The 22,852-nt window shown below is 38.8% G+C and overlaps 1 protein-coding gene across 3 annotated transcripts; it reads right to left on the bottom strand.

The window, feature by feature from the left end:
• Positions 1 to 244: 244 nt before the first annotated feature.
• phf3 (PHD finger protein 3) lies at positions 245 to 17,358 on the bottom strand. 3 transcript variants are annotated; one of them, XM_028468491.1, is made up of 16 exons: positions 17,220 to 17,358; positions 9,415 to 9,665; positions 8,610 to 8,726; positions 7,221 to 8,505; positions 6,363 to 6,633; positions 5,947 to 5,998; positions 5,426 to 5,543; positions 5,181 to 5,337; positions 4,990 to 5,106; positions 4,216 to 4,338; positions 3,977 to 4,121; positions 3,712 to 3,898; positions 3,481 to 3,628; positions 2,920 to 3,009; positions 2,582 to 2,777; positions 245 to 2,506 (listed from the first exon to the last, which is right to left on the bottom strand). In XM_028468491.1, the coding sequence occupies exons 2-16, from the start codon at positions 9,647 to 9,649 to the stop codon at positions 810 to 812; spliced, it is 4,938 nt and encodes a 1,645-aa protein (XP_028324292.1). In that variant the 5' UTR covers positions 9,650 to 9,665; positions 17,220 to 17,358; the 3' UTR covers positions 245 to 809. The 3 variants fall into 3 exon arrangements, with proteins under 3 accessions (XP_028324292.1, XP_028324294.1, XP_028324295.1); XM_028468493.1 differs by lacking the exon at positions 17,220 to 17,358 and adding an exon at positions 12,213 to 12,351; XM_028468494.1 differs by lacking the exon at positions 17,220 to 17,358 and having other exon boundaries at positions 9,419 to 9,623.
• Positions 17,359 to 22,852: the final 5,494 nt, after the last annotated feature.

The raw sequence follows: 22,852 nt of genomic DNA on the forward strand, positions 1-22,852 counted from the left end.
AGTTTGACACCATTGGTTCAGTTCTAAATAAAAATTTTGATATTGAACTATGTTGTAGCTTTTTCTTTACAGTTCTGCATTAACCACAATAATTAAATTATAATACATTTTGTTGCTGTAATAAAATTTTAAAAGTTTGAAAAAAATGTAAGAGCTGGTACTAAATTCATCTGTTGGAGGCTTTATGTAAGAAGGTGTGCGTGTCTGCGAAAAACGAAACAAAAACTTAAGATCACTTCATCTATTAAAAAAAAAAGATGCTTTATTGTGAACTGTACATAAACACACAGTGCAAAGGCACACTTTTCTAATGTATAATACAAGCCAAAATGTACATGCTTTCATTAAAGAAAGTAAGTCCATAAAATATTTTAGCATTATAAAAGTAAAATAAAGACATTAAGCTGTGTCTGTCGATTCTGCCTTCGGGTAAAATCTTTGTTACATTCAGGCCAAATATTAAGTTAAATCTAAATATTTCACAAACTGGTCCACATGAGAAGGAAGAGAAGGAAAAAGAAATTATTTTGGGGTCTAGCGGTCAATACAGCAGCTTATTGTAAACAAAACATACACCATAAAAAGTTTTAAAAAGCAGACAGATTTAATCTGATGATACTTAATTTATGGCTTCATTTGGCCGAACTGTCATTATTATATAAAAGGAACTTCTGTGATATAGTATAAAGATGGAAAATGGTATTGAAAAGAAAACGTCACTGGCAGCCAGTGGAGCTGAAGTGGTTTCTACCAAACCATGTGACCCACAACTGCTCACAAGCCAGGCTATTAAAAATAACAAAAGATGATTAACTCGAGCTGTCTTTTGAGCTTCTCCGTCCGTTGTCAGAGTCCCTCCTGTGTCTGTGTCTGTCCCTCTGTCGGCTGCTGTGCCCGTCGCTGTGATGCCTCTCCTTCCTCTTCTCTCCGTAACGGTCCTCCGAGTGTCCGCGGTGTCGACTCCTGTCCCTGTGTTTGCTGTCGTAGCTTCGCTCGTGCTTTTTCTCACGCTCGCGTTCTTTATGGCGGCTCTTTTTTGAGTGATGAGAGTGGTGAACTTGCCTCTCATGGTAATCCTCGTCTTCAGAGTTCCTCGGCCAATCCCATGGGTGGTGGTATCGTTCCTCTTGGTGCTTGGTTTGGGATCCCGCTTTGCTGGACTGGTCGGAATAACTCTCTGGTTGCTGCAAAGTGAGTCCAGGTAGAGCATGGGAGGAGCTATCCTGGGTCCACTGCTTGAGACTGTTTTGATCCTCCGCTGGCATGGAAGAGTTCTGAGAGGGAGAAACCACAAGGTTGTTCTTCGCATCAGGTACTGGAGACGACAGCTCTGATTCTGGAATCACTTCCTGTTTAGGTTCAGAGATTAGTGTGTGAGACGTAGCTTGAGCTTCCTGGTCTTTTGTCACATGTGGTGCCTTGGCTACTTCAGCACTAGCCTGGGTCGTGCTGAGATCTTCCTTTTTCTGGAACAATGACTCATCTGCCACCACATTTCTTTCGACTTGCTTGTGCTTAGTTTTTCCAAGTTGTAAGTAGCCTTGATGAAATGGCATCAGTAGGTCATTCCTGGTGCTGCTGGACACTGGTGCAGGTTTAGAAAGGAGGATGGTTTTGTCCTTTCCTACCAGCGTATCAGTAGCTTCATTCACTGTAGAATAAGCTGAAGACTTTTTCAAAATGCCACTCAAGGGGAACTTTGTTTCATTAGAAGCAGCTTGGGACTTTGACTGAGAGAGTACATTTCCTTCACTTATCTCAGACGACAGAGCTTCATCGTTTTTGTCGGTTGGGGCCATGCTGCTAGTTTCAGTTCCAGTAGGAGCTGTTGACAAGCTTGCTAAGAACGCTTCAGTTGAGACGTGTGGGGGCTTGTCTTTCAGTGAGACTGATGAGCCAGGACTCACATCCGCAGCATTTTTCGCCTCCTGCTTGTCAGCATTGGGCCCGTCAGCGGTACTGGGTTGCTGCATTTCCGTTTTAACAGGTTTAACTTCTTTCTTCTTGATGACAAAGCGCTCTCGAGGGGCAGCAGCTGTTGGACTCTTCATGTGTCCCGTTGAAGGCTCAGTTTTCAGAGCTTGCTGCTTGGTCCTCTGAGTGTCGTTTGCCGTCGGTGCAGGTTTACCTCCAACATCTGGCAGAGGAGGCAACTCTCCGCCCCAACCCACGAGCACACCAGGAAGAAAGCGAAGCGGCTTCTGGGATTCGAGGCTAACGTTTTCCTCTGGTGCTGATGGTTCTGTAAAGGTTGTGGCACTTGGCTCCTCAACCTCTTCTGTACTTATCGGGGCTTTCTCCTCTTCTTTTGGAGGGGCAACAATCAAGGAAGAAAGGTATAACTTCTCTTCTTCCTCGGCTTCTCTGGTGTCTTTCGTTGTAATGACGGGTTTAATTTTAGGAATAATCCTTTCTGCTTCGTTCACATCCACAGCGGGGGGTTCCCTTTTTGGCCTCTGGCGTATAATTAGTCCCAGGAGAAGGTTGCAACGGTTGCTTTCCAATCCTAGGAAATCAATGGATGATCAGACATTAAACTAGAATCACCTTTCACTATTTGAGCGTCTGATATTTTGCTTACCAGGACCATCAAAAGGAACCAGCTGATGTGGAACCTTTTCTGTAGCACCCAAAGGAATGAGATACATGTCCTTCACTTGTTTAGTGTTATTAGACACCACCCCGAAACGCTTACGACTGCTGAAGTAAGCATACAGCAGAGTGTAGGAGATCTCATCTTCTTCAGTCTCAGGTGAGAAGCGGATCAGACAAACCTCCTTTATCAAATGCAAAAAAGATCAGTCAATAAAACCTGTCAGTTATGTAAGAAAACCCTGACAATCAATTTCCAGCTATAACCTTAGCAAAGATTAGTATTTAGTGATTTGGACTAAATTGGCCAAGCTTCTTGAAACTTACTTTAGTTCCAGTGGCTCGGATTTTCTCAAAATAGTCCCAAACCATCTGAGGGCTGATTCTCCCACCAACTTGAATGCTGTCTGGAAGGTCCTAAAGAAAAACCCCAACATTGTACCATTGTAAATTAAGATGTAATTTCATTGATTGATTATTAATGTGCATTGTCCTTTTAAATAAACAGACATGCTGTAAATGAGACAGAGTTATCAAAAAGAGGCTCGTTTTCATATGATGCCCTTGGCCAGATTTTAAAAGGCAATGTAAAAGGTATTAAAAAACAGGTATGACAAATAACAAAATAATTACAGATAAAACAAAGCGCCTAGACTAAAACGCTCAGGATTGCCACAGTAAATTACAATTAGAACACAGTTCAAACTAAATATTTCATCCATACTTAACACAAGAGAAACAAACAATGCAGAAAAGTCCAAATAAAAGGCTGTCAGTGAGAATATAATAGGTGGTCAAGAAGCCATATTCTGAGCTACTCTAAACTGACTGAACTTTCCTGTAATTGATTGCTAGCATAACACTGTGTGTGTTCTGTGTTCTCTTTACCTCAGTCAAGTGATCCAAAACGCCTGAGACGGGAAAAGCTTTTGTCACCAGTTTTGCCACCGAGTGCATGTGAATGAATCCTCTCCAAAGGGTCTTCAAGGTGGAAATGAAAGAAATTGCTTCATATTTTCCCGTTGCAAGATCCAATCTGCATTAAAAAAAAGCAGCGTTAATGCAAACACGCAGATATCGGCAACGTCACAAAGCACGATGTCACAGAGGGCAACTCACCTTCCATCAGAGCTCGACCGAGCGTTCCGGAAGCTCTCCTCCAACACTGTAAGGTGGAGGTCGTCATCGATAGTAGGCTGCGTTGTGCTCTTCGTCTCCTCTGGTTTTGTGGCGGGCCTCTGAACCACAGATGTTGCTACTTTGAGCACTTTGGTCGTGGCGTCCTCCACAGGAAGTGCCATGCGACCTTTGAACACAAAAAACAGACGTAGTCAAAGCGAGTGACCGATCAAAAAGACTAATGTGATAGTTGTGCCTATAATACCTGTGCAGATTTTACAGTGCAGGTCAAATAAGTGAGCCTTGTGTTGACTGGTTGTGTCTTTCTCAGTCTTGGTGATCTCCGTTTTATTCTCTGAGGGTTTCAGAAGTTCTGCTGAGACTTCCATCACGATAGGTGGGGGTTCAAACTGAAAAGACAATATATTTGAAAGTTTAGGTGAAGAAAGCATCTCGGTTGATTCCTTTAATATAAAGTAGGTCATCGTTTGATCCGACACTTACCTCCACCGGATCTGTTGTTTTCACTGGTTCTTGGCTTTCAATTTCAATTTCACCTTTGTGTGTGATTTTAGTGATTGGCCGCCTCTCTACCTCTCTTTGCTCTTTTTCAATCATCTCAATAGTCTGTAATAAAAAAAACAAAAGTGTTTTAACATCGATGTACCGGTATTAAAAGGCATTTTCAGACGCGTGTCAAACTCAAGGCCCGGGCACCAAATCATCAAAGCATCAAAATCGGCCCGCTGGAGAAAGTAAAAATAATAAAAAAGACATGAAACATTTTGTAAATTACCAACTAATTCAGTTGTAGATATCTCAGCCTCTCCAAATACAAAAATTCTATCAAAATCCACAATATTTCCAGAGCTTAGTTTTCCAGTTCTTATATCACATAACGGAAGACATTTAAAATGTAAAATTGTTGAAAGAACTCTAAATTTTTCCAAAATCTGACAAAAATTTCTAAAATTCTTCCACAAAATTTCCCTAAATTCACAAAATCAGCGAAATTTAAGTGTCCCCTGCAGAGACTGATATACCTAAATATAAGTACAAACCAGAATACATTGCTCTTTTTTTCACCTAAAATCTGTGGCCCACTTAAGCTCAAACTAGTCTGTATTTGGTCCATGAACTAAAATTAGTTTGACACCCCTGCTTTAAGACATTCAACTGATTTCCTTTTCAAGTAGAAAAGAAAAAGTTAAGCTTTTCAAGTAAAAACTGTTGATAAATTAGTAAAATTGCTTCAGGATTAGTGTTGCTTTGTCTCACATGTCGGTTCTCTCGTTGTCGCCACGCTGCCAACTCTTTCGATGCCAGCTCCTCTGGGCTCATTCTTATCAGGTTACTGGGAGAAATTTCACCTTTAAGAACCCTCTTAAAGAGGACCTTAAAAAACAAACAAAAAAAACACTAAAGAAAGTGACACAAAGGGTTTACAACAACAGGAAAATGGCTCTTACATTATTTTTATTATCCTTTAGGTTAAACGTGAGGCTTCTGTATTTGTTCTTGTATTTGTTGTCGGTATCTTTATACAAGTGAAAAAGCTCTCTTTCTGTCTTCTTGGCCACTTCTGAGGCTCTCTCCACCGACACCTTCAGGTCAGACTCTTTTAACCTGAAACACAAAAACCATTGCATACATTAGGCAACTGGGCAATTCTTGGTAAAAACAAAAACATTTTACTTCAGTCCACAGAACTTACCTTTGAATCAGGATATCCTTCAGAGTATCGCGAACATTTCTTCTGATAGCCTCCTGAGACACTGGTTTCTTTGAGGCTGAAGATGTTTTACTTTTAGTTTCATGTTTGTGGTGAGGACCTTTGAGGAGAAAAGGCATCAACAGGGTAAAGAGAAAACATCATGATTCAGTCTACAAGATAAATAAAAACATTTAAGTAAGTAGCTAGGTGAAAAACAAAATCAAGTAGTATCAAATATTTATATAAAGCAGGTTATGTAAATGTTAATGACAGGCCTGGAGCAAACATGCGATGTAACAAGAAACATTGCAGACTAAGTTTCTTTTTTTTTTCCTTCATTTTCCAGGCAAGCGAAACCAACATTCTAAACTGCAAGGTTCTGGAAGATTTAATTAAATTAATGTAAGTCACTTTGGAAATTTAAATTAAAAGCAAAATATAATATAAATTACAAAATAAGATTTGTGTTGGGAGTTTTCTTTGGTCATTTAAAAAAGTCAAGTCAATCAAAGTCAACATACCTGCTTTATGAGCTGCTTCTCTGCCATCCATAGATTGCCTTCTGTCTGAATCCTGTTTGAAGAGAAAGGTGCACATTAACGTCATTACTCACTGTGGAATTCATTTATGTTTTTCTAAAAGGAAACAAAACATACAAAAAAAGGCCAAACAAGATTTGAGTGATGTGAACACTGAATTTATGATGTGACACTGTATTGGAGCTTGGTGAGTGTGCCATGTGAACCACACACCCATGTGCACACCTTTTGCACAAACAATGTACAGGGAGGGAGAAAGAAAAGACAACCAACCATTGTACAGTGGTAATTAATGTCAGAGGATGAATTAGCTGGGGGGACAAATCATAGAATAATCTGTACATAAAAAAGGTTTTTTACTTTCACTGATTGTCATTGCTCACAGTTGTGATGCCTACCTTCCTTACTAGTTTGACTGGGCGTGACGGTCCTGGCTGAGAGTTCAGGTACCGTTTATGATCCGCCGGTGCCTCGCTCTTCATTTGTACCTCTGGCTTGGGTGCACACGGAGGCTCCGGCTCCGCCTCGGGCTTCTTACTTTCCTCCTCACAACACTTCAAGCACACATACATCTGGTCCTGCTCCTCCATTTCACGCACTTTAGTAAGGTCCAGACCAACGCAGTCGCCGTGGAACCAGTCATCACAGCGACCACAACCAACCATGAACCTGAAAATTAATACATAAATAAATCACATTTTTGATTAACTATTCTGAATGAGGCTCAAACACTCCATCATAAATGAATACCTCTGTAGCGCTAGGCAATATGGAACAAAACTCATACCTCAATATTTTTTCTGAAAATGGCGATACTGTACACGATATATATCTCGATAATTTTAATTCAAATAAAGTCTGACCAGAATCAAATTAGGGTTCAGTTTGCCAAAGAAAAATTCCACACAGGCATATTTATTAAACAGTTGCAGAATGTGCCACTTTTGGCTTTTTTTTCTCTCTAAGGGACAGCATGTCTGAGTGAGTTCTGTAGTGTGGATGCTTAGGGGCAGGTCTAGCAGGTTAGAACACTCAGTAATCCATTTAACAGTGCTTTTAATGCTGTTCTGTGAAGTAGTGAAAGCAGCGACTCCTATAATGAGTATTTTAATACAAAATAAGCTATAAAAATATATATATCGATATAGAAGATAATGTAATTTTCTATATCGCCAAAATAGAAAACTCAATATATTTTGAATCTTGATATATTGCCCAGCCCTACTCTGTATGTAGGTAAGGAGAATAGTACGTACATGTTATTGTGATGCTTTTTGCACAAACCACAGCAGTTGTTTCCATCCCACACTGTCTCTGTGTTGGTGTTGGCCGGCTGCTCCTCAGGATTTTCTTTTTTGACGACAGGCGCGTTGTCTGGGATAAAAAGCTGTGGCTCTTCCACTGAGATGCTCCTGGAATTCCTGCTTTTCTGTCTCTGAATTATTTTATCGGGTTTTTTCACCTTGGACTTTTCTTGAACCCCATCCTCCAGTGTTTTTACATTATTGCCTTGTTGACTGTGTGTCGTTGGTGCAGACTCGGCTTTGGAGCTGTTAAGATGAGCTTGCTTGTTGAATCCGGGATGCTCACCAGTACGATGAGTAGAAGCTAGGTTTTTTCCGACAGGATTGGAAGCACTGGGTGACTTTGGGCCGACTTTATCGTTTCCTGTACCCTGTATCTTTTGCACTTTAGAAGCATGTTCACTTTGGGGGTTGCTCGCAGGCCTTTTTAGAGGTGCAATGTTTTGCTTCTCTTTCAGTGATTTCATCTTGTGCTCATCGCCTCTTTGCAAAGCTTTCGGTAGTGTGTTCTGTGGTCCTTTCTGTTCTTTACTCATGCTGCTTGGTTTACCCAAAACCACGTTTTTATCTTTGTTCAGTATCAGCTCTTGTTTAGACTTGAGCACTGTTTTGGCTACAGCAGCAGCTACAGTCTGTTGCGTTTCCTTACTGTCCGTCTTACTACACACAACTGCTGCCTTTTTGATATTATCCTTTCCTTTTGTGACGGCCTTTTGTTTCAGGGGAAGATCTTTTTTCTCAACTTTTGTCTCTTGTGGGCAAGCGCTCCCGATCAATGTCCCATTGGGGGTTTGTACATCATTAGGATTCACATATGGCCCCAACCCAAGAGAAGAATCATCAGCTGAGCTCCTCCCCACATTCTCTATCACGGACTTGGAATCGTTGACAGTTTCATCTGGTAAAATACTGTAACTGATGTCCCCGTCGTACGCAAAACCATCAAAGCCTTCAGGTGTGGCTGTATCTACAGTTTGTGAGTATGAAGGTCCCGGAAGCAACTCAATCCGGAACCCTCCAATTGTGACAGTCAGGCGTCTCAATACAACTGTAGGATTTAGCCACAATGCACCTTCAAGGTCATTAACGTTAATACGTCCTCCAAGGGTTAATTTGTTTTTCAGTGGCACTCCTTTCACTCCTTTTTCTATCAGAAATGTCTCGGAGAGCCTGTTGGTTGGTTTCCTGTCTGCTCGCCTCTGCGTGTTGGGTTGTTTACACTGACTTCCTTCACTTTCTGTAAATAGATGCAAAACATATAAAAATATGACATTTTTAATCAGTTTAAAAATGACCTACATTAGATTATATGTGAAGAAGCATTTCTCAGCATCATTTTACCAGACGCTAAATCAAGTGGATTCTTCTTTGGTCTGCCAACAGGTCGCTTAAATTCAGTCGGCTCTTGAAGAGTCAGTCCAGCAGTGAGGCCTGCAGATGCTGAACCAACGTCTGGGCCTGTAAAAGCCAAGGTAGTTTGGGTTTTTTATTACTTTTAATCAACAAAAGAGGCTCAAATAATCACATGTAACAGGGTTCCTACAGCTTCAGTCATATTAAATTCAAGACTTTTTAAGAGGAGGAAGTCAGTGTCCCGTCTATAGACACGTCCATGCATAAGTAAGCCGCAAATCAGCCTGTTTGTGTAGAGTTGCTCAGAAAGGGACTCTTCAGAGGCTAAAAGGAAAAAAGGCAAGTTAAAAAAAAAAAAAAAAACCTCAAATACTATGTTTTTGGGGTTCTTAGAACAAATGGAGATGGTGAAAAATATCATGATATGGGACCTTTAAATATGTTATGTTAAAGTTTTGTTTATTCAGACAAGTTCTTTCCAGGAAATTTTATCTCCTGCAATGTTTCTACTGTCAACTGCCAGTCTTCCTCAGAGGTGCTTGGATGTATCCTTACCTCTGAGGAAGACTGGCAGTTGACAGTCGAAACATGTCAGGAAATAAAATTTCCTGAAAAAAACTTGTCTAAATAAACAAAACCCCAACATACAATATATTTCAAATAAAAATACAAAATGAAAGTGCTGGAATTATTATGTTAACCTTTACAAACCATGAGTCATTACATCAATGAGGGCTGCCCATGTTAGGTAATGGTACTGGTGATACTTTGGGCCCCCGTTTTATGGACATACTTGCCGAGCCTGCAATTTGAAAAGCAGGGTCTTCGTGGTCCAGCAGGTTGAACTGGGTGCTTGAACATCCAAACATGGGATCTGTGTCACTCAGCATATTCTTCAGTGAGTCTTCAAGTCCGATTCCAGTCCCAAACTCATTACGACTTTCACATTCCAGCTTCTGACCTATTATTGGGGAGTCATCCAACTGGTCACTGGGTATTAAATAGTTAAAGGTGTCCACCATATCCATGAATGCTGCAGCCTTCCTGCATCAAAACAAAAGGTGTAAGAATAGCAGAGGTTGTTATTTTAAGCCACATATTTTAACAAGTTCGAATGAACTACGACCGGGCCCGCGGAATGTCTCCACGCCGAATAGCACATACCATGTTCCCGAGAATTCAGTGAAATGACTCGGATCCACTGAGTAAAACAAATGAAATTGTGTGACGTAAAATGGTAATCTACATTGAATTGCCTTTGAAACAATATATCACACCACTATATTCCGATAGATTTAGACCGGAAAAGGGGGTGGGCCCCCGTAGCCCCCCACTTTCAAAAAGGTCTTCGAGAGGCTCTTGACATCCGCTCATAAAATATCCATGTCAAATTACAGCCCAATTAAACGAGCATTAATAAAGAAGTAGTCATTTGGTGCCCCCGTGGCACATACAGAGTAATGAGCTCCATTCATATATTGATATGTATCAATGATTCGGCACCATCAACTGTCGCAATATTTGACTCACAAACAAATGAGAAAAGACTTTAATGGAAATTGCCTAAAAAGGGGGGTGGGCCCCAGGGACCCTAAACAAATTGTGCGAGGCATAATCGTAATGTACGTTGAAATACGTTTAAAACAATATATCACACGACTATGTTCCCATGAATTTCGAAATTACCGAAAATGAGGGGTGGGGCTCCGGGCCCCGTTTAAAAAAAGGGCTCTGAGCATCTCATCATATTTATTCATAGAGTATTCTTACCAAACTGCATACCCATCTAACGGGAACATAGGGAAGAGTAGTCATTTGAAGAATGGGGCCTCCGGGGTCCCCCTGGCGCCCCCGTGACAAGTACGGAGTAATGGGCCCCATTTATATATTGGTATGTGCCAATGACTAGGCACCACCAACCATCGTAATATTTGACTCGCAAATAAATGAGAAATCAACTCTTTTTTCGATACGTAGACATCCATAAATTATACCTACCAAATTTCATCCTGATCTGTTCACAAATAATGGAGGAGTAGCGATTTTAACTAGTGTACACAAGAAGAACAACAAATATAGCAACAAGCCGCAATAAACAGCCCTCGGCTTCGCCACGCCGCCTTTGCTGTGCCACCTTTGCTGTGCTGCCTTCGATGCACTGCCTCAAGTTCTTTCCAAGACATAACAGTGAATTTTATACTATCATTGCCTTATTTTTTTGTTTAGACAGAAATGTACTATTGAGATATAAACTTAGACATTTATGATTTTTGTTGTTGTACTAACACATCCAAGAACATGTTGGAGTAGTAGTAGTACTCGTAGCAGTAGTAGCTCCAGGAGGAGTGTGTTAAAGTTTGAGCTGACGATTTTCAAGATTTGAAAGAAAGAAAGAAAGAAAGAAAGAATAATCCAGCCCAAAAACAGTGTCTCCCCCTTTTTGAGTACCATGAACTATACATTTTCGGAAAGCGCGGGGGCATGCCTACAACATGACAAGGGTCCCTGGTCACTGACAGGCACGTGGCATTCACATAGGCTCCGCCCCTTCCCTCGTAGTGTGGCCACTACGAGAGCACTCGTGGCGCACAGTCCTTATGAGAAGAACAAAGTGAGTTGCGTTTTGAGTCCAGTAGCCAGGCCTAAAAAAATCACAACTAAGGTTTGCTGTTCAGGTATGCTTTCAGTTTAAAAGGTCATGAGTGTTAAGATTAAAATGGTGGAAGTTGATTCCAGCCTGATTGTCTTATCAATCCATGATCCATATATTTAGGGCCCTATAATTTCCACTAACGGAATCACAGCTTCACCTGCTCAGAGTGTTTGAGCAACACATCTCATCAGTGCTACAGAATATCTGTGGGAAAAAGGTTTCTGTTGTTGTGGACCGGACCACCAATACCAGGGATTGTAGAGTCTTAAACATTGTAGATTCACGATAACTTGATAGCTTCTATGATTTATCTAAATACTTGTGTAAAACATTCTGGCTCGTAATGGTGAAATAACCGATGCATCCTTGTTTCCATTTATTTTAGTCTAATCATTATGGTTTGGAATGATGTCATCAGGATCATTTAAATTAGGTTAATTTAAATGAAGTTGGTCAAAACTTCCTCAATAAACCTGATCAGAGTCGGTAAACCATTGATCCCTAAGGGGAAAATAATGCTGCTCTAATCAGGGCTCTACACTAACTGCACTGGTGTGACCAACTTTTTCAGTTGGTCATACCAGCACAGAACTTAGTCACACCCTTTTTTTTTAAAAAAAGGGGGGTACAGCATAGCCATGCATGCTGATGAATAGTTGACTTAACTGGCGTACTGTAGCTTTGTATGAACAATTACTTGAGATATTTGCCAAATGTTTTCAGTTTTCAGTGACAATATTAAGTTTTTCTGCAACAAGCAGTGGCTGAAATAACAGGTCATTTATTTTATATAATTTTAAAAGAAAACGTAACAAAAAAAATTAAATAACAGCAAAGCATGACAACTTACATGTATTCTTTTTTTTTTTTTTTTTTTTTTTTTTCTTCTGCAGAAAGGCTGTACTTGAATTACCTTAACCGTAGCATAACTAACTTACCATCTGCATTGCTTCGCCCCATGGAATTCAATTCAGAGGGTCCAGCTCTTAAAGTGGGGTCTCCTAACCCTCTTCCCCTGGTCAGGGGTCTGCAACCTTTTTTTTCAAAGGAACCATTTTGCCTCACCTCACCTGGATTAAAGTCCTCCTGGAGCCAAAAAAATACCTTCTCAATGAAGACAATACAGTGTATTAAATTCTATACAGTTAAAGTTATATAGAATAATGTTTGATTTAATTTGATTGGATTTACACTGATCATGTAAATAAAAAAATTATAACAGTTTAAAATAAAAATAAAATAAATTGACATCAAGAAATAAAACAGTATCTTGCATCTTCAAATTCTTACACATCTCAGTTTACATGAACACAATGTTATATAAAGAAGATTTTTTTTTAGATAATGCATTTGAAAGGCTACCAAAAGTAACTTGAATTTGATAGCACACGATCATGTGGTCAACACATGCTAATTGCTATTTTTTTGCCACACATAAAGCATGCATATTTAATTAAATTAAATTAAAATATTTATTTTCTTCCAGAAGTGTTTTTGTTGATATAGTTATCTTACCAGGGATTTAAAACTGTAGCTTGCACATAGTTTTAAATTATATTTTTATTTTGACACATTTTTGTTTGATTCTGGTTTTCTTTTTATTATTATTAATATTATCATTTATTTTGTTTCTTCACAGGAGTTGCAAACAAATATTTTCTGAAAGAATTGAGAAAACATTTCTAAAAATCAAAATTTCATAAAATGAATGTGGAAAACACAGAATTTGAAAAAAATATTGTTTTACATTTTCATACTCCAAACCAATGAAGTTTGTGGTTTCTTTCACTAAAATATACGGAATACACTGGAATGTCTAAACTGAATGTGTGAATGAATGTGCCTGTAACCAGCTGTCTTTATACTGTATATCAAGATTGGCTGGTGACCTGTTGGTAATGCACTCTGCCCTCTGTGAGCGGGAATGACCCTGAACACAGAAGTTGAGTAAAGTAAATAGTGGCTCAGTTAGTCAAAACACAGATCTCCAAGTCTGGCCCTAGACCAGGGGTGTCAAACTTATTTTAGTCCAGGGGCCACATACAGACCAGTTTGATCTCAAGTGTGCCACAGATTGTCAGATTTTAGGCTAAAAAAAAAGAACAGATTCAACTTTAATGTGTTATGTGCCCTAGTTTGCACATCCAGGTATAAATTACATATAATGTATAAGAGCCCGACAATATCAAAGCATTCAGTGAACGTAAACTTGAATTCACTTACATTTCCTTGATATTATGAACAAGGGCCCCTGTTAAGCTAAATCAACTTTTCTGTGTTTTAAACATCATAAAAGTGCTATATGGGCTTCATACACATGCCCAAAGTGTTTTTTTCATTGATTCCCTCAATCGTTAGTTAGAGGGTGATTTGCTCCTTTCTTACTGCAGGGCAAGCCCAACACCTCGCTCTAATTTGATGACGCGCTCCCACTTTGATGATGAATTTGATGCAGCACTGAGCTAGAGAAGCCACGCCTCCAGGAAGCTCTCTGCCATGGTAGCATGTAAACAGACACGCCCATAAAGGTGAGCATTTCAGCGTCCTTCACACAGTGCTATGTATGTATTTTCTACAGTCTATGTATGTACCAGAAAACGCCCTGCCCCCACGCTCTGTCATGTTTATAAAGCAGCATGAGCTCAGCTACGGAGTGGGTGGGAGGAGGGCGGACCATCCTCTGGCCCTATGTCACCGTGCGGGGAGGAGGAATTCAGTGTCCCGTCTATAGACACGCCCACTCGTGAATATGCATAAGTAAGATGCAAATCAGCCTGTTTGTGTAGAGTTGCTCAGATAGTGACTTTTCAGAGGCTTTAACTGGAAAACAAGCAAGTTTGGGAAAATAAAACTCAAATAGTAAGTTTTTGGGGTTCGTAGAACAAATGCAAATGGGTGAAAAATAGCATGATATGGGACCTTTGATAGTGAATAAATAGCCTAGAATACATTTTTAGACATGTTTTTGAAAGAAAGTAAATGTTTATTGAATATTCTGACATTTTTCAAATATTCTAGTAGCCTTTGCTTTTCAAAAAAGCACAACAAAGTTTTTCATTTATGTTAGGCTTTAAAACAACACAAAACATGCATTCCAAAAAAAACTGAAGTGCATTAATGTGGATAAACCCACAACAAATGAATTATTGTCCTAATGGCACAAGTCTGCTTAGCCACAGTAGATAGACTAATAATGTAAACCTAGGGCCCTATAAAATCCACTTTAATTTTTTTAATTCCATCTTCTTTTTTTTTTAATATTTGTCTTTTTTTTTTTTTTTTTTTTTAAATATTAGTTTTCAACTCCTGTGAGGAAACAAAATAAATACTAATAAATAAAAAAAAATAAACAAATATCTCTCAAAAATAAAGAAAGATACAGTTAAAAAGTAGATATAAGTTGTAGTGACATGAATTATTCTGACTGCTCCTTTTTAATTATTTATATGTCATATAAATATGTATGAGAACAACATTAATGTCACCCAATTTCCTTTCAGGGATCAATGGTTTACTGAATCTGATCAGGTTTATTGATTAAGTTTTGTTCAACTTAGTTTAAATTAACCTAATTTAAATTATCCTGATGACGTCATTCCAGATCGTAATGATTACACAAAACTAAATGAACACAAGGAAACGTCAGTTATTTCACCACTATGGGTCAGAAAATTTGACGGTATCAGAAGTTATCATTAAACTACGATGTTTCAGACTCTACAATCCCTGGCATTAATGGTCTCGTCCACAACAACAACTTTTCCCACAGATCTTCTGTAGTTCTGATGAGATGTTGTTCAAATGTAACATTCTAATAATGTTGCTCCAACGAACTTTCATTTTGTAAACCGGAAGGCGACCCCAAGGTTGAAAAACACTGATTTAGTGGCACCTGAATAGATTGATTTTTAATAGTTTCTATAGTATAGTGTTAAATCTGACCATAAACAAATGATGGCTGTCTGTGGCTTTATGACAGTACGTGTACTTTTTACTTGGTCTATTCCTTATATAGAGTGGTTAGCGTTAGCTCTGTCCCTGTGTTTGTGGAACTTTGGGTGGATCTGAATCGGTTCTCTTTGTTGGATGGTTGTCTGGTTTTAACCAAGTAGTGGTCCATGATGTATCGCAGCACAGCAGCTTCAAGTAGCCGTGACGAGCACCTCACACACACAGACAGCGATGTGTGTGGGGGACAGTGGCGGTGCACACCGTGGAGCTTCTGTAAACAGCGTTCCGCTCCAGAGAAAAATAAGTTGTTGACAACAAACGGGCAGTTTTGTCCCGTTTGTTTCCGCATTCTTGGCTAAATTGAGGGACAAATGGCCCATGGCCCTCGCTAAATACCGACATGGGAATTTATAGTTTATATCGAGGGATGACATATTCTTACCCGTGAGAATGTTTTGACGATAAATCATAAACAATAAAATATTGCACCTTCCTAACTCGCACAGATGCAACCAGATTAAATTTTTACTCGCACACACTGAAAAAATAGTAGCATATGCGACCAATTTACTCACAATCTTGAGCCCTGTTACGCTTATGTAGAAAAGGTCCAGCAACATACCCATAGCCCCCGGCGGCTATGGCTACGTTTAAAGTATCTATAGACACTTTCTTTTACCATTTAGACTGACATTTGTTAATTTTCCTCTCTCTCTCAAGTACCCCTGCAGTGCCATTGCATATCCCTAGGGGTACAAGTACCCCCATTTGAGAAACACAGCTCTAAATGAACGGATTTGGCCCCCGGGCCTTGAGCTTGACACATATGTCCTAGACAAACCCCACCCAGCATGTATTAGTAATCCTACTGTTTTAACGCATCTGAAACTACAAAATGTGCCATTGTGGAGCTCTTCAGAAAGGCCTGACAATGACCTAATGTCTCCATTTCGATGCAATAAAGCATAAAGCTACATAGGGACCAACAATGAAGAGCAGTGGTAAATACAGCTGCCAACTTTACCCAAAGATGAAACAATAAAAACATTGTTAAATCAACAATAAAATGATTAAGAATAGAGGACGAGCATGCATTAAGTTCACATCCCAGTAGAAGCTCTAGTGTAACTAGATCCAGAGGACCAATATAGAAGACATGAGTGCACAATTATTAGGTTCTAAAGATCAGTAAAAACATCCGGAGCGCTAACTGACTAACTTATTGGGAATGTGGCAGTTTATAACCGGACTATAACAGTATAAACGCTGAGATCCTGCTGCATGAAGTCATAGCCCTGAGTCTGTAACGTTATTTTTTGTAAAAGCAAGTCAGAAGTGTATCAAATCAGAAGCAAATACTCCAACGCGCTAGCTGAGCTAATCACGTTGGTGAGCAACAAGCTGACTTTACAAGTTTATAAACCCCGTAACCACGACAACATAGCCTGGATAACTAGGCCTTATTTACACACTTCGCCCTCACACACGCTTTAATAGTTGCTGGGCACTCACGTATCCCTTAAGCAGAGAATTAAATAGTAGAAAACACGTAAGCTATAAGGATTCTGTGGCGTTTAAGAGAAGGTTGCGTTAATGAGGCGTTAGCCGTTTAGCATGCTAACGTGCGAAAACAGCTAACGATAATCCGCTTCAAACGTGTGCTAACGGTAACTTAGGCAGGAAGTCATTGCCCAACGTAACTTACAGGTTTTAGGAACATCTCAAACTATGTTGATAATGTGAGGTCAACTAAATACCATATATCAACGTGCCATTGCATAGACAACATGTGCATTACTAGTCCTAGAGGGTAAACGTTTGAAGAAGGGCTCGTCTAGCTAAGTAGCTTTAGCATAGGCCCTGAATACCAAGTTTGTTTGTTGTCTCAGCGCGGTCACAATACACGCTACATAGCTGAGCATCTATACATGTGCTGCAAAGCCTGCAGCTTGACCAATCTAATATTTTTGCATATATTTGTGTAAAAATCTTACCCCTTTCCCGCTGCGATATTGTAGCCCACAAGTAAACGGTTACATGCTAGCACAGCTGCTACCAGTGAACTTCCCCTCCGTCTCGATGCAGCGGCTCCTGACAGGCTGCGAGTCACGTGGTTTGTGTTTACAGGCTGATCATCGGCAATGGATGGATAGACAACACATTCACCACAACTCATTGGAGTTTTTCCAATAATTTACATAGTTACAAGTGTGTTGAACACAATATTGATCTTAACCAAATGAAACACCACTTCTGAGATAAGATAGACACAGTGATTCAAACCCCTAATGTTTGTTTATGGAGAAATAGTATAAAAGTTGCCATTTTATCACAGCCATTTTACTATGAAGCAGCTATACTTCCCACATTTGCATTATATATACAGTAGGGCTGAACAATTTTGGAAAATAATCTGATTGCGATTTTTTTCCCTCAATATAGAGGGTTTTCACGGCGCGTCATCTACCATGTCATCAACCCGGAAGTCGCCATTTTGGAGATGAGCAGCAGTTTTACAAACAGCACACAAACGAGCAAATCCCGAATTTTGAGAAGAAATGATGAACTATTGCCGTGCTTTTGGCTGTACTTTTCGGTCAGACCGTGAAAAACGTAGAATTTTAAAGATTGCCAAAAGTTATAACAGATCAGGGAAGAACAATGTCTGCATTTTATTAGGGATGTAACGATTAATCGTAAGGCAGTTAAAAATCGATTCATAGGTATCACGGTTGATATCGATTTTCTGACAATTGAATCGCAGTACTTTTTTTAACCAGCAGAGGGCGCTATCCGGAAGTGTTGGCGGCGGGCGGAGTCTGCTAATACTTTCTTTCTGGCCGCCTTCTACTCTTAAATATGTTAATAAATGATTCATTACCCCTTTAGCACCGAAAGAATATTGGTAATATTACTTGAATATCTGTAAAAGTCACGTTTTTCTATTAGCTCTGTCTGCTAGCATAGCTTCTCTTCTTCACGGCAAGATATCTGCATGCCAACCGACCACTGTGTTACCAGCGCCCTCTGCTGGTCCAAACAAATATGACGTAAATCAGTGCAATCACGTTTTTTTTTTTTAAAGTCCAATTGTTAAGGCACAAAATACATTTTCAGTTGCACTTTTAAAAGAAAAATAACTATTATGCAGTTTTGCTTTGTTTATTATAGAACCAGAATTTAAATTAATAGGCTTCATTTTCATTTGTATTATTCCTTTATTTATTTCATTCAAGATTTATTTTTAGTTAAATTGCATTGTTTTGAATAGTTTACCAAGGGATTCTTTTGACAATTAAATATAAAAGGAAAATAATACAGTATTTTCTAGTTTTTTTCCCCAAAAAAAAATTTGTCTACAGTCTCATTTTGTAAAATAAATCGTGAGAGAATCGTATCGTGAACCCAGTATCGTGAATCAAATCGTATCAGGAGTTGAGTGAATCGTTACATCCCTACATTTTATAGTCAGTAGTTCTACATCAGGAGCAGCGACATGAGACGAGCTCACCGTTGTTGCACCAGTTGTTATTGGTGTTTATGCAAACACCGCCGCTCTCATCTCCCATCTTACATTTAAATCCAGCCTCAGGTAGTCCAGTTTGTTCTCCAGGGAGCGGACATTAGAACACAGGATGGAAGGAAGCGGCGTTCTCTGAGGATTAGCTTTTAGCTTGGTTGCTAGCCCTGCTCCTACTTCTGATCACACATCTCCTCCACTGGCGGACACTGCTGGTATGAGGCTTTGCTGCTTCGTAGGCCGCTAGATGTAGTCGGCATAGCAATCCGAGGCTCGAGGTCCAGAGTAATCACATCTAACTGTTTGATTTGCCTGAATCTAGGATTGTCTGGCGGTCGTACACTATTTTAGAGCAACTACGCTGCAGGTTCACTGTGAAATTATTAGAACTGACTGAGTTTTCTGCTGACATACAGTATATCCGTTGCTAACGTGAGCCTCTGCAGCTGCAGCCCACCTCCAAACTTCTATAAGATTTAAGGTCTTCCGCTGTGTATGGACTTGGTGAAATCCAGGTAGTTGACGATATCTAAATACATAATAGACGGAAGACTCTCCGGGTCGTCATTGATCCAAGACGAGGAAGCCGACTCGTATGGATCTGCACCACCAATAAAGCGTATCTTTTCCAAATATCATGCCCTTTCCTGCGGACCAAGTCCGCAGGAAAGGGCATGATATGCATTTTGAGGAGCTTTTATGTGATTTATCCATCACAGAGTACACCTCTGTGAGCCTCCAACATGTAGTGTGAACAACCGCTTACCTCCAACATGGCCGCGCATCCGGGTTACTGCCCAGAAAGGGACGTCGGTGAAAACTCTCTATTGCGATTGCGATTTAATATGAGATTATTTTTTCACTGGCATCTTGTCGTGTATTTTTCAATGAACACAAGCAATAAATCAATCTGTTTCATAATAAATTGTCGGTGTGAGTTGCCATATCATAGAGGTACGTCAAGTCTAAAATATCACCAGCTTGCTAACCATACAGCCGATGCTGTGGCCCCACCCCCTCCACACCAAAGGCAGACCACGTTGGATTGTTTACAGAGGAGACTGGACAAATCGACAAGCAACAAACTTTCAACAGCAATCGCTAAATGGGTGGCTACATCCTGCAGGCCGATTAGCATTGTGGAGATTTTGTGTTTTGTGTTATGTTTTATTTCTACCCATGTGAGGTGGTTAGGCACAATCATATTGTGTGCTATTTGCTTTTGAGGTGGTACGTTTAGATGACGAACTGAAAATGTCTCTGCTGTGATGCAGAAGGATCAATTATTTATTTTAAGCTCTTTGAAAACTGGATGTTTAATAATTCTTTCCAAATGTTGAGTTGGACACTACTTTGTCGATTTTGAATTCATGTTAATGTGTCCATTTGGTGAATCCTGTTAGGCTGAGTTTTAAATGTTGCAATGATAAATATTTTGCATAATGTAAGCATATTGGTCCACTCCTATGTTTATAAGATTATGAAGTTGAAAAATATCCTTTTAATGTACAATCAGAACAGATACAAATTATGCGATTAAATGACGATTAATCATGAGTTAATTATGGAAGTCGCGTGATTAATCGCGATTAAATAATTAAATGTTTGACACCTCTAATATATACATATATAATATATTAGAATTGGTTTCTATAAGTTGGTTTATAGAATCACTGTGGCAATAAGGTTTGAAATATTAATGACAGCATTACAAGGTAATACAGAATAGAATAATTTTATTGTCATTGTACAAGTACAATAAAATTGCACATGCCCCTCTCAATAACATTCAACGACACTAAGGTACGGTAAAAGTCTGTCAGAATATGGATGTTAACAGTGTTTAAAGTGGTGGTTTTGGCTTTTTTTATGGTTCAAAATACGGGTGTCTCAATCCGATATTGATATAGGATATCGGTCCGATATCAGCCCGAAAACAAATATTGGATTTTATTGGACTGCATCTGCATCCCCGATATATATTATATTTATTCAATTATAGAATACTGTTGATATTATGTTGAAGGTTATACTTTATGTAACCGATTGGTTAATAATAAATGGGTCAGTTTTTCTCATACCCACTGTTGCTGACTATTGTTCTCTGTTTGAGTGACATCAATTAATCAAGCCTTTTCTAACATTCCGCACTGCAAAATAAGTAATAAAAGTATGTGTGATTGTTGCTGATATCGTATTGGTTGCAATATCGATATTGTATCGAAAGTGAAAAAGTTGTATCCCTAGCTCAAACTCTAATTGAGTTTTTTTTTTCTTTTTTTGGCACGAGTTTAAATTAATTTGATTTGTCTTTGTTACACGCTTTTGAGAAAAATTGGATACACATTTTTATTATATTGAGGTTGACTTATGTCCAGATTTACCAGCGCAGTAAACTGAGCAGTCAGACGTACATTGGTGACTGTAAATGCTGATAACTTCAAAAACCATTTAACAATATCAATAGGTGGGTTATGTAAAGGATAAATGCAGATATTTGCTTATGTATTAATCATTTCTAGTTTGAAAGAATGCTAGCACCTCCAAGTATAATCTTGTACACTTTGGAGCACAAAATCCACTCAGAAAAGCTTGTAACTTGGATTCAAAGCCCTAATTATGCACTTTGAATTAAACAAAGACTTACATATATAAACATATAATAATGTAATATAAAAATGTATCATTATCTGAGCAAAAATAATTTCATTAAATATTTTTTTTAGACCACATCTATTGTCAGCTATAGACTCCACCAGTGGCAGGTATATAACGCAAAACAAGATATTTTAGATCATTTAACACATATAATAATCATCGATTTTTACTGAAATGCAAACATAGTTTATAGTTTAATCACAATTGTTTTTTTGTTAATCAGGAAGAAATTGATTTTATTTTCATTTGAAACTCATTTCATAGAATAATTGTTGGCTTTTATTATATAACCGATGAAAAATGTGATGGTTCAAGAAAAGTGATTGGGCTTTACCTATCTGCCTCCTATTTTTAAATGTCAGTGTTGGGTTTGTAGTTATGGGGAGAAAGAGGGGACAGGAGCCCACCATAAATTAGATTGTGAGGAATATCATATGGTACTTCCCCCCTAGTTTTCCTCCTCAATAAATGAATAAATGTAAATGCTGGCCCAATTTCATCAAAACGTTGAAATTATTTGTAAGAACTATTAGTGTCTTTTGGTTAAGACTACAATTATATATCTTTCAGCTGATATCAGCAAATCATTCTCACAGATTCAGGATTCATGAATTCAAATGCCATCATGTGTCACAGAGTTATTATTATTATTATTATTATTGGTTTGCATGCCCAGGGTGAATCAGGTCTGTTTACATGAGTAAAGCTTTACAAAGAAAATGAAGCCAGGTAAATAATACTGCTGGCAAATTCATTACTGGGGCTATTGTTGTGTTAACCTTTTTAATGAAAAACCTGTTTTGCTTCCTGCAGTCTAGAAAATTCTAGATATGCTTCAAAAACCCATGTGTATATCTATTTATTCTAGTTCAAAAGTTGACTGGATGACCGTAAATTGAGAATATTAAACACTGCTGAGCTATGGAGGACAAAAGAAATGAAACTACTTTTACAACAGATCATTTGCATTTAAATACTTGTATCTAAAACTGTCACAATTTCCATAATGTTTACTTTAGCGTAGATAATAAATTGGTTTGGCTAACTTTATTTAATAAGTGGCCTGGATGTGTTTCAGATCACATGAACCCAGTTTTTCTGACTCTCCTGGGGCATCCTGCGACATTTTGTCTTGACCTCAAGGTCGTTCTCCAGACCAAACAATGACATTTGAAAGCAACGTGAGTTAAAAAGATGCTGTGATTTTTGACCTCAGGTTTGATAAAGGTTCCATTATCCAGGAAGACATCTTTAAACAGCAAAAGTGTTGGGCAGCGACAAAATAAAATGACAGAACAAGACACTATTAATAATAATAATTGGTAAACTTACAGATAATACTAAGGAAGTTGGTCAGATTACAAATAAGCATCTGATCAAACAATGTCTGTATAGCACAAAGGAGCAAATAACAAATATTCTCTCATTTAGGCAGAAACACAGTTTTTA

The sequence above is a fragment of the Gouania willdenowi genome, chromosome 15 (genome assembly GCF_900634775.1).
Source record: "Gouania willdenowi chromosome 15, fGouWil2.1, whole genome shotgun sequence".
Classification (NCBI taxonomy): domain Eukaryota; kingdom Metazoa; phylum Chordata; class Actinopteri; order Blenniiformes; family Gobiesocidae; genus Gouania; species Gouania willdenowi.

Coding starts and splice junctions, on each gene's coding strand:
- phf3 (XM_028468491.1), bottom strand. CDS start 9,649: ATGGATATGGTGGACACCTTTAACTATTTAATACCCAGTGACCAGTTG. Junction 3,010..3,480: donor TTTTGGATCACTTGACTGAG/GTAAAGAGAACA, acceptor GTTTTTCTTTAG/GACCTTCCAGACAGCATTCA. Junction 2,507..2,581: donor GGTTCCTTTTGATGGTCCTG/GTAAGCAAAATA, acceptor TTGATTTCCTAG/GATTGGAAAGCAACCGTTGC.